At 44.3% G+C, this 15,692-nt stretch overlaps 1 protein-coding gene across 1 annotated transcript; it reads right to left on the bottom strand.

The window, feature by feature from the left end:
• Positions 1-1,597: 1,597 nt before the first annotated feature.
• LOC139770825 (uncharacterized) lies at positions 1,598-15,382 on the bottom strand. The gene is made up of 8 exons (XM_071703053.1): positions 14,563-15,382; positions 12,188-12,220; positions 11,337-11,402; positions 9,734-9,981; positions 9,307-9,565; positions 8,513-8,894; positions 8,195-8,386; positions 1,598-5,596 (listed from the first exon to the last, which is right to left on the bottom strand). The coding sequence occupies exons 1-8, from the start codon at positions 14,638-14,640 to the stop codon at positions 3,756-3,758; spliced, it is 3,099 nt and encodes a 1,032-aa protein (XP_071559154.1). The 5' UTR covers positions 14,641-15,382; the 3' UTR covers positions 1,598-3,755.
• Positions 15,383-15,692: the final 310 nt, after the last annotated feature.

The raw sequence follows: 15,692 nt of genomic DNA, 5'->3' as shown, positions 1-15,692 counted from the left end.
AATTATTTTTACGACTACCGGCTCGCAACCGGATGCTGCAACCCTTTCTTGTCTGATGAGCCTCGAAACAGGAAATCTCGAGAAGTCATTCTGTGAGAATCATAATCTTAGGATGGAGTATACTAATTTCCCAGCAAACGTGAATGTAAAACGTATGTACATGGGCAGCTTGATGACTTCGTTCCTTTTCTTTTCTTCCGGTACGGAAAGAAGGGAGGAACGGGAAATATACTCGAAAGAATTTTCTAATTAAAAACGCTCGTTTCATAAAGCAAGCGCGCCTTGGCGAGAGGAGAGAGAGAGAGAGGGAGAAAACTGACGTAAAGTGTATTTAGAGAGACCCCCTGCTCTCGTTCTTTCTCGCTTTATTGACACAAAAGTGCAGCACCTTCCTTCACCCCTTTTACCGCGCAAAGCGAGATAATTAAAGAACTTTGAACAATAATGTGTTAGCCCCTACGTTTTTCTGTGCCACCGCGAACTCGACGATTCACGAACGTTCACAATTGGTGTGGGTTACACATTTCAGAATCTTTATAAAATTCTTCAACAAAAGAAAAATCGTTAGGCAGTTCTGAGTTAATTGAGGACGTTCGAGAGGCTGAAATGCGTCAATTCGCAAAAAATCGAGCGTTAAAAAAAAAGCGATTGGGAAAAAATTGTAAACCGTTAACGAGAGACGTCTCTCGCTGCGACGCGCGTTCGAGCTTATTTCTGTCGCAGCCGTATTTTCTGAGCGACAATTCCTCCTCGTTCCTTAGTTTCTTTTCCGCCGCGCCGAGCTGAAAATAATCCGCGCGATTACGCGACGTTCGTCTGACGGGACGAGCGCGGAAAGTCCGCGTGTAACGTAAACGCGGCCCTCGGAAATGGCCGTGCTTTGGCACCGATGATGCGCTGCCGAAAGTAGGTTTCCGTGGGATCTCGAGCGTGAACCAGCTGTAGTAGGTGCCCGAGGTGAATTGATTAAAATCGAACCGCGGCGGCGCGGCGCGGCGCGGCGCGGCGCGCACGCTAACAAAGGAGAATTGCGGCACGGAAAGGGTGAAGAGAATGTGGGTGGACGTGTAGATGGAGCGTAGAATGGGGAATGGGCAAACAGAGCGCAATTAACGTGCAACCATTAAATATGTACGCGCGCGTTGCTACAGCGCGACGCATGTGCGCAGGTCGGCCTCGCAAATACATCGGGTATATCGGGGATACCCTCCACCCTCCTCTCCCTTCATCCCTGTGTGCGTTACGAACGAGCGAGCGAGCGAGCGGGTCGCAGCGTCTCTTCCCGTGGCCTGTTGGCACAGCCGCTTGATTAGCTCCGCCATATTTACATGTCATTAGCCGATTGTTTGTCCAAGTCGGTAACTCCACCGCTCCCACCCTCGCGTCGCCGCAGTTTGGTCTCATTTTTTTTCCCAGCGGGAATCCATCCGCGATTCGACGGAACGTCCGCGCTGAGCGCGCTTCGAAAATCCCGGGATCGACCGTGATAAGCGAGCGAGATAAGCGGCGCTGCGAAATCTCGGCGTGAAGCGGTTCTTCGCGTTTGTAGGAGCTGGTTGAGATAGGTCGAGTTTCCCCGCAAACTGAAACATATATGTTTTACTGCTTAAGTTGTCTTTATTTCATAAAAAATACGAATCTCTCGCTCTCAATATCTCGTTGCCTACGCTGCATATAACAATTTGCTTCTTCCACTTCCTCTCTTCTTTCGATTATACATTAGTGTAAATGATGGGCAATCCGGCACGTTGATGCCCGGCGAAAACTAACGTTAATACGAAATAAATAGACGAAATAAATTGGTTCGCGCAACGCAATTTCGGGGATGACAAAAAATAATACTAGTATCGTCGACGTTTCTCGTGGAAAAATAATTATACTTTTCGAATAATCACCCATCTCGGTCCCTCTTGCAGGCAAAACGCTGCAAAAGATCACAGCTCCGCTCTATCCCGTTGAAAAACAGTCGTAAACAAATTAAAATCAACGTAACGTCAAATACTGTCGAAGTTCGCATCAACAAAATAGTGTAGTAGCTTTTAAGAATACACGCACACATGCGCACACACATACAATCTTTCTCTCTCTCTTTTCACAAACTATGTTCGGCAAGGATACAACTTTCGTGAGAAATAGAACGATCGGTTTTACCGCGTCGCTTTATGGAACTTACAGACGAGCCTTAATATCTAACGCTTTCGATTATGGTAACGAGAATTTGATTAATCGTATTACTCCACTGTGATTGCTCTCGTTCTCCGATCGCCGACCGTCAATTGCGTCGCATCCGCATTTACACCGGGGTGCGTAATTGGCTTTCCGCGCGATTGCCAGTTTTTAAAAAGTACCACTTTTACATCACTATTAAGGCAGTACGGTAATGTGACTTGATTTACGTAATAATTAGGCTTCCTCCCGTGTCCTTTTCTCTATCTCTCTAGATGTAATCGCACGACGTCTCGGATATGTTGCTCGGTTTATCTAGTCGTGGGGGATATACGGGGTTTCTTCGAAAATCGTGGTTCGCAACCGGGTGAGGAATCTCTCGGAAGTCGGGAATGCAGAACAAAACGAGGTCCTGTTTCCGGGAGAATCGATTTAGAAAATTCGCCTTAATCGGCCTAGATTTATCATCAAACCTACAAAACGCTCGATTTCCATTCGTGCTTATAAAGAATCGTATCATTGCGTCTCATCTTGTCGTCACAAGGTCCAAACAGCTTGGATAGACTAGATCGCTAGACTATCGGACCGAGAAAAATAAATCATCTTAACGTCATGTTTACAAACACTGGCACGAAAGAACCTAGTAATTTCCTTTTCCGGTCGTCCAGCAATTTCGCACGCTTCTACTCACGTATACATATTGAGTATAAATTCTATTACGAAAGGAGGAACCTCGCAATATACGCAATATGACGCGTTTCCTTCTTCGGAAAAAGTTTTAACAATCGCAGATACGAGAAACAAGGAAAATTAGGTTTACGAAAGGAAGCGCGCCTGGTCTCGGATAATCTATCCTCTATCCTAACATTTCGCGCAAAACCTATCGAGTTCTAAAACGATTCGTGAAGTAAAATGATTAATACGATTGTAGCAATGACGTGTTTATCCTACGCGTCGTAGGCCGCGATACATTGGGAGGTGCGGCATGCGTTCGAGTTGACATGCTCCGCATAAAAACTTCCAGGATGTCGCTGAACTATCATTGTTAAAATATCTCTAGGGTACAACGCGATCGTATACTGATATAATTGCTATGATTCGACGATTGACCTGCGCGCCGCAGTCTTCTCCGAGAAAACGCGAACGTGCCGTCGAGAGACCGCGGGTTTTCGAGCGCGATTAGGAGTAACGATGAGCACGATTGACAATGTTAAGGCTCTTGTTTTTCCCTTGCAATATATAAATTTATCTTTATTCCTTCTCGTATCACCAATGTTCAACAGCATAAATTAGTAACATATATATTTCTTTACGACCCGTGGGTTAATAAATAAATCTTAATCAACTGTCGAAAGATCCTTTTTTGCTGTAGGGCATACATGCAGATTCACTAATATAAATAATAAAAAGTTTTTAGGGCATTTACTAATCTCCTATTGAACGTGGTGACAGATGACAAAATTAATTTCTTTCGATATATAGTGCAAGAAAAAAAAATCGCATGGTTTTTCTCGTTGTTGAATCGTGCTCGTAATTCAACGTAGAACCAGGAGCCTTAATGTCGACGTAATTAATCTAACTATCTATGTCTAACCAGTGGCGGCGTCAGCCTCACTCGCCGTCGCGGACTCGTCGTCGACTTGCTCCAGCTCCTCGCTCCTCCCCTCCGGAGAGACGAAACCCATGGCTAAAATGTTAAAATTGTCCGAGAGATCGTTCACGTTCATCGCTTGCTCAGGGGTGTCGCTGTGGCCGCTGCTGCTGCTACTACTGCTGCTATTACTTCTGCTTCTCAACCGCCTACCACTGGGTAAGTCTTGTCTCTCGGTGTCAGCCTTATCGTCAGGAACTGAGACCTCGTTACGAAGCTCCGAAATATTGTTTTGGGCAATGCGCAGTGCCGCCGCCACCGCCGCTGTCGCCGTCAATCGATCGTCCTCGCGCTCCGCCGAATGCCGTAGAGTCACCGAGGATTGCGGGTTAACGCGAGCGAGCTCATAGCCGGCGTAATCGTCGGAATGCGTCAAGGCTGCGTCCGAAAGACGACGGACGAGTGCTTTGTTCGTGACATTGTCATCGTCACAGGCATTTCCCGAGTCATCGGCTAGCCAAGGAACGCGAATGATCAAGCGGTCTTCGTCCGAGTCGCACGACGTCAACAGTGGAGCTTCAGCAACGGCACCACCGTCATCGCACTGTTCGTTGCGCGGGCTGTCTTCCCGGGCAATCTCGTCGTCGTCATCGTCGTCATCACTGACCTCATCCTTGTGTGCTAGCTTTGTTCTAAGTGGCGCTGGTATATGCGCTTCTTCCAATTTCACGTGCTCGAAGAACCGCGTGAGAGCGCGCCGCTGGAGCTGGACTGCTGCTGGCTTGCTGTCTGACTGCTCGTGCAGCTCCAATTCGTGTTCCTCGCGACAGAGCTGCTGTCGCAGGAGCGGACAGTCTCGGTCGTTTGAGCCGGAGCCTCGTGACTCAACGTGTGTACAACTGGTGATGGTATGGGACTTGTTATGGCCTGGGAACAGTGAGTGGATGAAGTTTCTTGATCGATGCTTGCTGCAACGACCGTCGAGATTCGTCGTTGCTGCTGCTTCCTCCGCTGATCCGGCTGATTTTGGCCGTTGCTGTTCGTTGCCGCTCCTCTCGGTATCGCCGTAAGGAGACAATAAGATTTCTGCGGCTGATCTGGTTGACTGATTGATATAGAGTTTGCCGTGTGTGAGTTTGGCCCAGGGCTTCCTGCCGTTGAGGGTTGCTCGGTCCAGCTGATGGTCGTTCGAGACGGAGTGAAGAGAATTTGACAATTTTGATACGGTGACATGGTGGTGTGGGGCTGTACGATCGGTTTGTTTCTTACGGTTGTTACGATCGTAGAACATGGAATGGGTGACGACGGGTTGGAGGCCGGTCTGAATGGTAGTGCTGCAACTGGTCGGCAATTGATAGTTGAAAACTGTGGAGCGGTTTTGGTCTTCGGTTTCACTGCTAGGAGACTGATTGGACCTTCCAGTCGGCTCGGTGATTTTCTTGACGATGAGATATGATTGATGCTTTTCTGGCTGGACGGTGGTACCGGACAATTGGTAGGAGTAGGACACCTGGTCTTCTTGGACATAGGTGATGCTCGGTCGTGAATGGTGATTGACGACGTGATGGTTGCGATGTACGGTGTCTTGTCGGTATTCGGTATCGAAGATCGAGGTGAGCTTACTGAGGTCTTCTGATTTGTTGATGTTTGAGGCGGAGATATCGTTTGTGGTGATCGGGATGAGGAAGGTTGAGGCAGGCAGCTGATTGACGTCGAAGACGGTGGAGAGGATGCGTTTTTTCTGAGTTGTATCAACTTTATGAAGTCCACCAGACGTTTTATAGACCTTTGGGTCTTCTCTTGTTTCCCCAATAAATCCTGACGCATTCGCTGTTGCAGCTATTGCAAAGAAGACATATTTTAAATATTTTACCGAGAAAGGCACTTCAAATGTAGCGTGAAACTTTGTTACGAACAAGGAAATATATACAAATGTCATCTCCAATTTTATCTTTGAATATATACATGTTATAAATGCGATTGTGATGAAGATAGTTGTTTAGCGCATGATCTTCACGCATATGAGAAATAAATGTGATTTCGCAAGATAAAAAATATTGTTACGAATCATTGAACATTATTTTAGTTTTATAATTTGTAAAATTATGAATTTTGTAATACAAAATGAATTTTAAAATACTTTGAGAAATAAAACATCTTCGAAAAGTCTAGACACAAAGTATATATCAAATACGATAAAGCTCTTTTATCTTTTTGCGGAATAGTTTCGCGTATATTTCATACATATTTTTAGTGATATTCACTTGGAATCTAAAATTTAACTTGCAGGAATGGTGTTTTAACTTTTAACAGATAAATTTTTAAAGCTGTCTACAAAATAAATTATAAAAATTGAAAATGGACATTTGCATTTGTTTCCATCCAGAACGGCTTACTAATATAGCAACTTTTATCGTACGTTTACTATATACGAAAAGCTGCTATGATTGCTTGCCAAAAATTTTCGCTATGAAAAAAAGAGCTAAATAATATAAATTTTGTATGTCATACATAAATGTCTTGGGTGTATAATATATGGTACGTTTTTTGCATCTATATTACATGCGAGCTAATAAATTGTGAGAAAGATTACGCGTGTTACATGATTCTAACATAAAAATAGCTAATAGTGTATTTCTAATTTGCTTGCGATCTAGTTCGAAAAAAAATCACGACATGGACTTTACAAATCCTCGTCGATTTGTAAAGATTATTAATAAACATGATGTAATAAAGCTTAAATGTGTAAGATGTTCTTGAATTTTATACAAAAAAGTAATATTTTTTCATGTTACGTAACAATCGGAGCATGTCGCAGTCGCAAAAAGATTAACTCTTGTGCATATATATAATTGGCTCTTCTTTTCTGAGAATTTTTCCGGCAAGGCAAATATTGAAATGTATGGTAAATATCTAGAAAATTATATCACTAATAAAAAATATTACAAATATATCACGCTTGCCATTGGATGCATATGAAATATCGCTCTTAGAATACTATTTCATTTTTCGTATACGATAAATTTTTCAAACGTGTTGACTATGGGATTTTGCAGAGAAAGAATTTCTATAGTCGAGAAATTCTCCTAGTACTCTAAAAATGTTTTGTAACAAAATTTTCGAATCCGATGTTTTATGTACAATAACGTATACATAATTGAATAATCTTTAAATATGATATTTCAGCATAATCGGCAAATAAATCTAGATGTTACATAAGATTTCCGCCTATTCTCAATAATAACAAAGAGGAAATTATACTTGAACAATCAGGCGCTCTATATTTTTGCAGTGCAATGCAGTGAGCAAATCACATCTATAGATCGTTAATGCGAAGGAAATAAATGATTAAAGAAATGAAGCTGATGACTCATATTCATGAACATGGAAAGAACGATCAATAAATAAAAATATTCAAGACTAGTCGATTCTTAGTTAAATTAGTGCATTTAAAAAACATTGTAAAACAATAAAACATTACTATGTATATATATTATATATTAAATATAAGAGATCATTTTCATATTTACAGAAATATCTTAGACAACAGAATCGACTTGCCTTCATAAAATATCACATGAACGAAAAAAAAATATATAACGAAAACGCAGCGATCTTGCAGGTTCTTCTGGATGAAAAAACAAAAGAACGAAAATTGTTCGCAATTTACATATTCGATCAACTCAAGAGCATTCCAAATAAAAGTGAACTTTATAATTTGTCTCTATGTAGGCCACAGGACGAACCTGGAGTGACTGGCCGAGTAGTTGTGAGCGTTTTTCCAACTCGTAAACCTGCAATCTCAGATCCGAGTTTCGCTCGCGCAGCTCATATCTTTCTCTCTCTTTTTCCTCTGCAAGATATTTTGCGTTCAATACACAGGTTGTTTTTTTGTGCCCTATCGTGGACGATCGACCAAAAAGTTCTTCTTAATTGCAAATTCTTCGGCCGTAATCGAGAAGCCGGTCTCACACGCGGACACTTCTTCCGGCAGGTTGCCTCTCTCGTTTATTCAGTGCGTGCGTGCCTACGCTCAATTAAGTCTGCGGCAACGCTGCGATACCTCGTTGTATGTTAAATCTAGAAGTTATGGACTCATGTTATACAAATTCCTGTGTTTATTTAAAATAATGTGCTTGCGCCGATTTACCGGTCCTTCATGATTTTATCTCGACCAAGTTTACGTATATGCCGTTACGTACGCACCTTGCCGTTACTCTACAATCCATTAACTGAGAAGGCAGCAAAAAAAATCGTCGGTTTTCCTTCATAATTAGAAAATCAATAATTCCCAACCGACTTGCTGCCGCAAAATGACATAAGCCTATCGCGAACTTTTCACAACTAAAGTTGTAGGAACAAGAACTTTTTTGTCAATCACACGCTTAGCGCTATTGAAGAAGGATTTCTTCTTTCAAGAAACCGAGGACGATTTACCGAGTTTTTCGTCTTTTTTGTAACGTAGCAATTTATTGTCGTCTTCTTCCTCTGCTTCTTCATCCTTTTCAATGTCTTCTTCCTCATCCATTGATGATACACATTTTGGACAAGTTCTGGGTGGTGGCGTTGATCGGGTATGACACGAGATGTGATAGTTACTTGAGCAATTTCTACATGTTGTTAACGAACCTACGAAATGACAAATCGTATGTGCATATGCATTAAATATGCGTATACATGTATGCATTCGCAGATTTTTTCAATAAGACTGTAAAGAAATTAATAACGTTTCTAAGATTGACGCGATGTTTTTACCTGGATTTTCACAAGAGATGCACACGATAGAGTCACTCCCAATCCTTTCGATGGTCAAGCTAGATGGTAATCCGGGTATGCGAACAGCCTTGTTACCTATCGACTGAACAGATTTGGCACTAGATACAGACACTCGCATTTGGTTGTCTTCTATTTTGCTTTTATTCACGAAAACTTTGCTGTCCGCGTTTCTTAGGATATTTGGCCTAGTGGTGGACTTTTGGATTGGGATTAACGACTTCGTTACCGTTTGCGCCGGTGGCGAGGTAGATTTGGTTGATTGAGTTTTGTTAGGTGGTGGCGACGGGCCATTCATACGTGCAGTTGTCTGCCGGGTGTGAGGTGCGTTTCCAGATTGCAAATAAGAATGCCTCTTCCGTTTCTAAAATATATGCGTCAAAATACTAGTCATTAAATAAGATTCAAAATAATACGATATTAAATTGTAAAGACTTTATTTCCATCTGAAGCATCTTAAATTCATTTCTTAAATATGTAAATAGCTCAATTTATCTTTGCGTGTTATGTTTTCGCAAAGGCCATGCTAATCTAATGTCCAAGTATCTATATGTATAAACAAAAGAATGGGAATGACGCGTGACTTCGTATAAGAGTGGCTATTGATAGTCAGCGAATTCCAAGTTCAATCCCGATCTCGTGTATGCTTTTATAAGGATTAATTGGAGAGTTAAAGGTTGTGAGTGATGGAATATATGAAATTAAATGATTGTCGCTTCGGGAACCCATATTTCACATGTAAGAACATATACAAACAAAAGCATTGACACACTTACAGATGGCTGCTCGAACATGGAGTATACAAATTGCGGATTAGCTGTGCTACGACGTTTTCTTTCCACTCTTCTGTTCTGCAGCTCCATACATTTGGACTTGGTAATAAGCCCGAGGCAATTCAGGTAGTTGTACTTCTCGGGCGATTCGATGTCGTGTTCTTTTTGCACCTCTTCCTGCTTATCGTCGGAATTTTCGTCCAACGATACCTCGACGACGTCGTCTTCGCCGGAAACCGTTTCCACCGAGCTAGGACGTAGCCTGTAAAGAAACTTCCAATTGAAAAAATTCCAAAATCTTTGTTACAATGACAGACATTTTCGTGTAATTTTGCATAATTGTGAACAAATTTGAATCGTAATTAATTTATATCGTAATTAAGTGGGACTTGTTATTTATTTGCTATTTTTTCAGCGCACACAAGCTTACTTCGCACAATCGTTATCTCGCGGCCGCGAACGATGAACATCGCCATTCCTGACAACTTCTTCGTAATCCTCCTTCGAAGGCTTCGTCTCGAAACCATTGGCAGCTGCTTCATGCTTCGTTTCATTATTATTTGTAATGTGATTGTTGTTGTTCAGTCCGAGGAGAGACGGTATAGAAACTTTCGATCCATTCGCGTTGTCTGCCTTGAACGCGTCTACCTCTTTGCGCAGCCGCTGTACAATCTGCTTCTGTGTATTAACAACCAGAGATATATATAGCACATAGCAGCGTTACTTAATATCGGTGATTTCTAAAAGAGATCCTTAGAAACAGCTTGTACAAGCGCGTTAACTTCAGCACGTTTAGCAAACACATACATGTACAAATATTCGGACAATTGTTATAACTTTATATAAAAATACAAGCGTACAACAAACATATGTAATTGTTACGAAGAAATAGAATATTAACGTACAGTTGTACGATTAAAATTATGATGGAAATACGCGTTTGTTCTATATATTCAAAAGTTAACTTTCGCACAAAGCTCCGGAAAGTTTCCACCACTTTTAAAGTAAACGAGAAATGGATAACTGTTGGGAAAAATGGCTCGGAGAATATTATAAACGGGAAAAACAGTCGTGAAGCTGCGAGAGCGGGGCGGAAAGTTGAGCGAGGGATGAAAGAAGACGCGGAGATTTTGTAAAGAGCCGAAAACGTTTTCGCAGGACATTTTATTGATTTTGAACCGCTCCGTCTCTGCCTCCCGGCTTCTCTCCTTCGCTCCAAGTCGCTCTCGCTCCTTCTTTCAGAATTGTCGTCTCCCTCCCTCGTCGCCGCTCACCCCCGTATACCCCGCGCATCGCGCTTTCCCACTCTCGCAGCCTCTGCGTATCATCCCCGTCTATTCCCCGTCCATTACATCCCGACTATTTATCTCGCTTGTTATCAACACCGTTGAAGGAAAGAGAGCGTCGTATTGGTAAGGGACGAGCAAACACAGCTACACGTGCAAGAAAAACGATAAATATTACCATTAAATATTTCCGCTCGCTTAATCTTGGAATAATGAAATTGACAAATTTTATTCACACTCTCCTTTTCCGTTGGGAACTTTCGTAACTCACCGTAACAGCCCGTTGTAATACATGATCAATATGTTTAGTCGTTTCACAGTCAGTACCACGCGAGTGATACTGCGGCACGATAAGACTTGTACTTTGCAAAAGTTAAGCAAGGCATGCCAAAGTTTTTGCTATGCAGCAGCCAACACTTTGGATCAATAATAGCCATGAACGATAATGTAACTTACTTACAAAACTACAATTTTTCTTATGCGTATATATATAGATAACATATGTTTACATATAGATTAGTCAAGAAATGGAATATTATTAGTCTTCAGAGCACAATCATTCTTAATCATTACAAACACGTTTAACTTGACATGCATTTTCATGTTCAAAATCGCGCGATCGATCAGCCAAGAGATTGATTGTGAAATTGCAGGGTCTCGTAATGGAAACTTAAGAAAAGGCGACATATAGATGTGAATCACTACGTGCATGCGACATGAAAGAAAATCAATTGTGTCCGCGCTTACCTGGCATCTTCCCAAGGATACGATGTACACCTGAATTTTTTCCATCTGGCCAAGAATGTCTGGGTTCTGTAACAAGACGCATCACGATTACGTATCGAGTCCGAACACATTCAAACTAGAACCACGTAACTATCGGAATTAGGGCGAGTCGCGTGTGTCGAAGTCTTTGTGGAGTAACTGTGTATTATTGATACTTTTACGCGCGATCTGGTAGCGTCGTCGATAATGCAAAACAGAAGCAAATAGATGGGTTCAATCATAAAAAGCTGACTTAAAATCATTAATCAACATTTCATATAATAAAATTATATGTCAAAGACATTTTGTTTCTTTAGAGCAATTACTGGAATTATAATCGAATTAATAATTCGATTTCAGATACGTATAACGGTGAAGTTTCTCTTGATATGCATAAATAACATTCGCGGCACTAATTGCCGCGAGACGAAGTGTCTGGCCGAAGTTTGTTGTGCGCGGCGTGGCTTACGAGATTCCAGAAGCAGCGCACACGAGACTCCTGTAAAGTCTCACTGTATCGATTGTTCCCTCCTGAATCTCGAATCCCGTCGTAATTCGAAATAAATCGTATCGAGCCGCAAACCCGCAGCGCGGAAATTATTCAGCACGGCGTACGTATTTATACGTTTCACGAAGTCAGACGTTTAATGTATTAAAACATCGAGAAAGAGAGTTTCTCTAAAACAATTGTATATAATACACTATCATGTAATTAACATATAATTACATTATATAATACATTAATTGCTAATTATATAATACATTATCGCATAATTAGATGACAATGTATTATCGTATAATAATATAGATATAGTAGATACAACAATACTTACATTTGGGTCATCCTTCTGCCTTTCCACGTATATCTGCAATTTAACGAAAAAGTTGTATCGGTATTAATAAGAAAAAAATATAATACGGAGTTCTATTATGTAGACCGTAATGTAGGATCGAGCAGGAGATAAATAATTTAGCAAAAGTATGCCAATGTACACGGCCAACTGGAGCACGATGCGCCATTACGCCATTACGCTCTCTCCCCTCGTTAATACCTCCATTAATTAATAAAGATGAGAATTAGAATATCGCGTTTAATTGGCATTTAACTTTCTTCGCTTCTTCGGGAAGCGATCGACGCAATTTAAGCGCTCAGAGCTAACGTACGCTTGCATATGAATTATTACATAAGAACGTATATCATACATGCTTAATTATTATATTTTTAATTATTGTATGATTCTTAATTATATGTATCATATTCATAATTATCCTCACATTTTCAGGAGGATTTTCAATCCTTACGATGCAAATATTTCGAATCAAATATTCTTAATTATTGCATGATTCTCTTAGTCATCTATTATTTTCATAATCAACTTTTTCGCATCAAGTATTAAGAATTGAAAGTATTTATATTATTTCTAATGCACGAGAATGCGTATTATACATTTTTGATTATATAATTGTATAACTAAGAATAGAGAGAGAAAGAGAGAAAGAGAGAGAGAGAGAGAGAGAGAGAAAGAGAGAGAGTGCAGTTATACGTGTATTATTCTTAATTATATCGATATCAGGGGAAGAGATAGCGATGATTCTTTCGCGGAAAGTAGTTGTAAAAGTAATTCCATCGAGAGTATAAGCGGAGTTTCGCTCAGAACTGCGGGACTTCTACCATTCCTCTTCTGGCGCGCGGGAGGGCGGCGAGTTTTCTTTTGTTTTATCCCGGCACGATTATCGACGGGCAATTCGTCAGGTCCGCCTGGCGAAACTCGTCTCGCTGCGACGCGCGCGCAAAAGTAGAGGAGAGAACGCGACCTTGTCAACGTTCTCGCGGTAAAAGTAAATCAAGCCGATCAAGCGTGGACTCGACGACCACGGGAGAAGCTTCCCGTGCACGAGTATCGACTCGCGCCTGTCTCCCACCAACGAGATACGCAAACTTCGGTTACATAAATCGCGTTCGGCGATTGCCGCGATATAGACGCGTCTCCCGTCGACTCGATATATAGACGCATCCCGCGCAAGGGCTCGCGTAACGATTTTATCCTTTTTACAGGATCTACAGGATCTATGGGAGAAGTCAGAGAGCTAAAAGAACCGTTTAAGCTGCGGAAAACTGACGCGAAAGTTTGTCGAACGTGCGTCGAGGTCGAGGATTCTTCTCGGTCTCGCGGAAAAACGAGAAAAACTCAAAAACGCGGACAATTCAGAAGATATTGATTGTTCGCGCCCGTGGAGCGTCGCCTCGCGAATCGAGCGGACGGCGCCCGTTCATTCGATCGGACGCGCGCGAACTTTCGGGGAACTTTCTTTCGAATGAGCGCGACATTAACGAGCAGATCCCTCGCGTTCCCGGCGTTTCGTGCCGAAAGATCGAGCCGCCGATCGGGAGCGGGTCACTTTCGCGCTCGCGCGGCGCGGCGGCACAAAGGAATCTACAAAGGTATCGATATATTTATAAAGATGGTGGCACGCGGAGACGCTCGGGGCGACTGTCCCCGTCAAGTTTTCGCCTTCCGTGCGAAGCGATCAACAAGTTCTCGGCAACGAGCCGGGCGTCGATTAAATCGCTCGCGAAAACGCTGGTAATTCGATCCCCCGGGCCCCGCGACAAATTTCTCGGCTGCTCTCGACGAGCGAGCGAGGCGCGTAACGCGAGAGAGAGAGAGAGAGAGAGAGAGAGGAAGAGAGAGAAAGAAATGGACGGAAGGGGAGGAAAAGAGGGCGCACGGAGACGCCGAGAGAGAGAGGAGCGGATACGCTCGGCCATAAATGGAACTTTCGACTTTCCGACTCGCTTTCTTCCCCGCCCTTCGCCCTACAATTCGCAAACTATCTTCCGATTCCTGAAACTCTTCACGTGCGCGCGCGCGCGCGCGCGAGCCCGAGCGCGCTAAAGTTATCCACAAAAGACGCTGGTGGATCTATCGTTCGAGTTGTCTCTCGAGCGATCGATCTATCGAGTCGGAGGGATCTTCGCGACTCCGGGGGGGACCGGCCGTGCGTCCTCGCGTGCCCCTCGTACGCGGGGAGAAAAATAAAAGCTTCCCCGTCGATCTCTAAGGATAAACGCGTCGCGAGGAGGAGGTGGAGGACTTCTTCGCCTTCTCTCCCCCTCTTAACCCCCTACGGTCCGTCCCTCGATCGCTATCGCACACGCAGCATCGCAATCTCTTTCTCTTTCTCTCTCTCGCTCTCCTTTTCTCACCTGATGCTCGAGTATCGCTTTCTGCAGTTTCTGTTGCACGTCGACGATCTCCTCGTGCAGACTCTTGGATATTTCCATGCTTCCTGGCAGGTGGTCAGCGCGCGGTGCTCCGTCCTCGGCGACAACCCTGGCGGCGGCACCCCCGATACGTCGGCAGGCGGGGACTGCGGGGTGGGCGACTGGCAAACGCTCCTGTCGAAGCCGCGGCTGCGAGTGCTGCGAGACTGCGAGACTCCGAGTCCCGACTGCGACGAGCGGCGACAACGGTTGCGGGCCCGCGACGCCGTTCTCACCGTCACGTCACGTCACGTCGCGTCGCGTCGCGTCTCCGTCTTGTCTCTCGTGTCCGCCCGTCCGTCCGTCCGTTCGTTAGCTCCGAACTTCGGCCGTTTCCTCTCCGCGGTGCCCGTGCGATGTTGCGACTTGCGACGGTTGCGTTCGTCGCGAACGCGCCACAAGCGGCTGTCTCTCTCTTTCTTCCCCGTTTCTTCCTTCGCCTTCCTCTCTCCTTTCCTCGTCGATCTCTTCTATCGCTCGGATCGCTCCCTCTTTCTTTCGCCCGAGCGCGAAATTGACGAGCTCGCGCGGCGCGGCGCGGCGCAGCGCACGCACTCACTTTACGCACGCACGATCTCTCACCTCGTACCCCCTTCGCACTTTCCCCGGTCGCGGGCTACAGGTCGGCGTTACCGAGAGTCGCGGCACCCAGAGTCAATCCCTCGCTCTCGTCGTCGTCGGCGGCGGCGACGCGAGCGTTTTTACGCTGCCATCGGCGCGCTGCGCTGGCCCTCGCTCGAGTGCGCACGGCCGCACCGAAGACCGAAGTTGATCGCGCGCGCCCTCCTCCCTCCTCTCCTCGCCCTATCCCCCTCCGCCCACCAACGTCCGGCGGCTCCGGCGGCTCCGGCGCTCCGGCGCCCTTCGCCGACGGCCGTCGGCCGACGGCGGCCGAGCGGCGGCGAGTTTTCGCGCCAAGCCTGCGAGATTCGGTTCTTCGGCGAGGAATGACGAGGATCTTCTGCGATTTCTCGCCTTTTTTTCCAGATCCATTCTTTGTAGCTTGTAGCGCTACGTCGCACCTCCTACACTCGAAACGAAACGGGCGCGTATAATTAAACGTCGCAGGGAAA

This window comes from Temnothorax nylanderi, unplaced genomic scaffold (assembly GCF_030848795.1).
Source record: "Temnothorax nylanderi isolate EJ_2023f unplaced genomic scaffold, tnyl_v1.0 TNYL_tig0003_pilon, whole genome shotgun sequence".
Taxonomy (NCBI): Eukaryota; Metazoa; Arthropoda; class Insecta; order Hymenoptera; family Formicidae; genus Temnothorax; species Temnothorax nylanderi.
This window is presented reverse-complemented; position numbering and strand designations above follow the sequence as displayed.

Excerpts from the sequence above, each read along its gene's own strand:
- LOC139770825 (XM_071703053.1), bottom strand. The coding sequence starts at position 14,640 with ATGGAAATATCCAAGAGTCTGCACGAGGAGATCGTCGACGTGCAACAG. Across the intron at positions 12,221-14,562 it reads AAGCGATACTCGAGCATCAG|ATATACGTGGAAAGGCAGAA; the intron begins GTGAGAAAAGGA and ends GTTAAATTGCAG. Across the intron at positions 8,895-9,306 it reads CCATGTTCGAGCAGCCATCT|AAACGGAAGAGGCATTCTTA; the intron begins GTAAGTGTGTCA and ends CATATATTTTAG.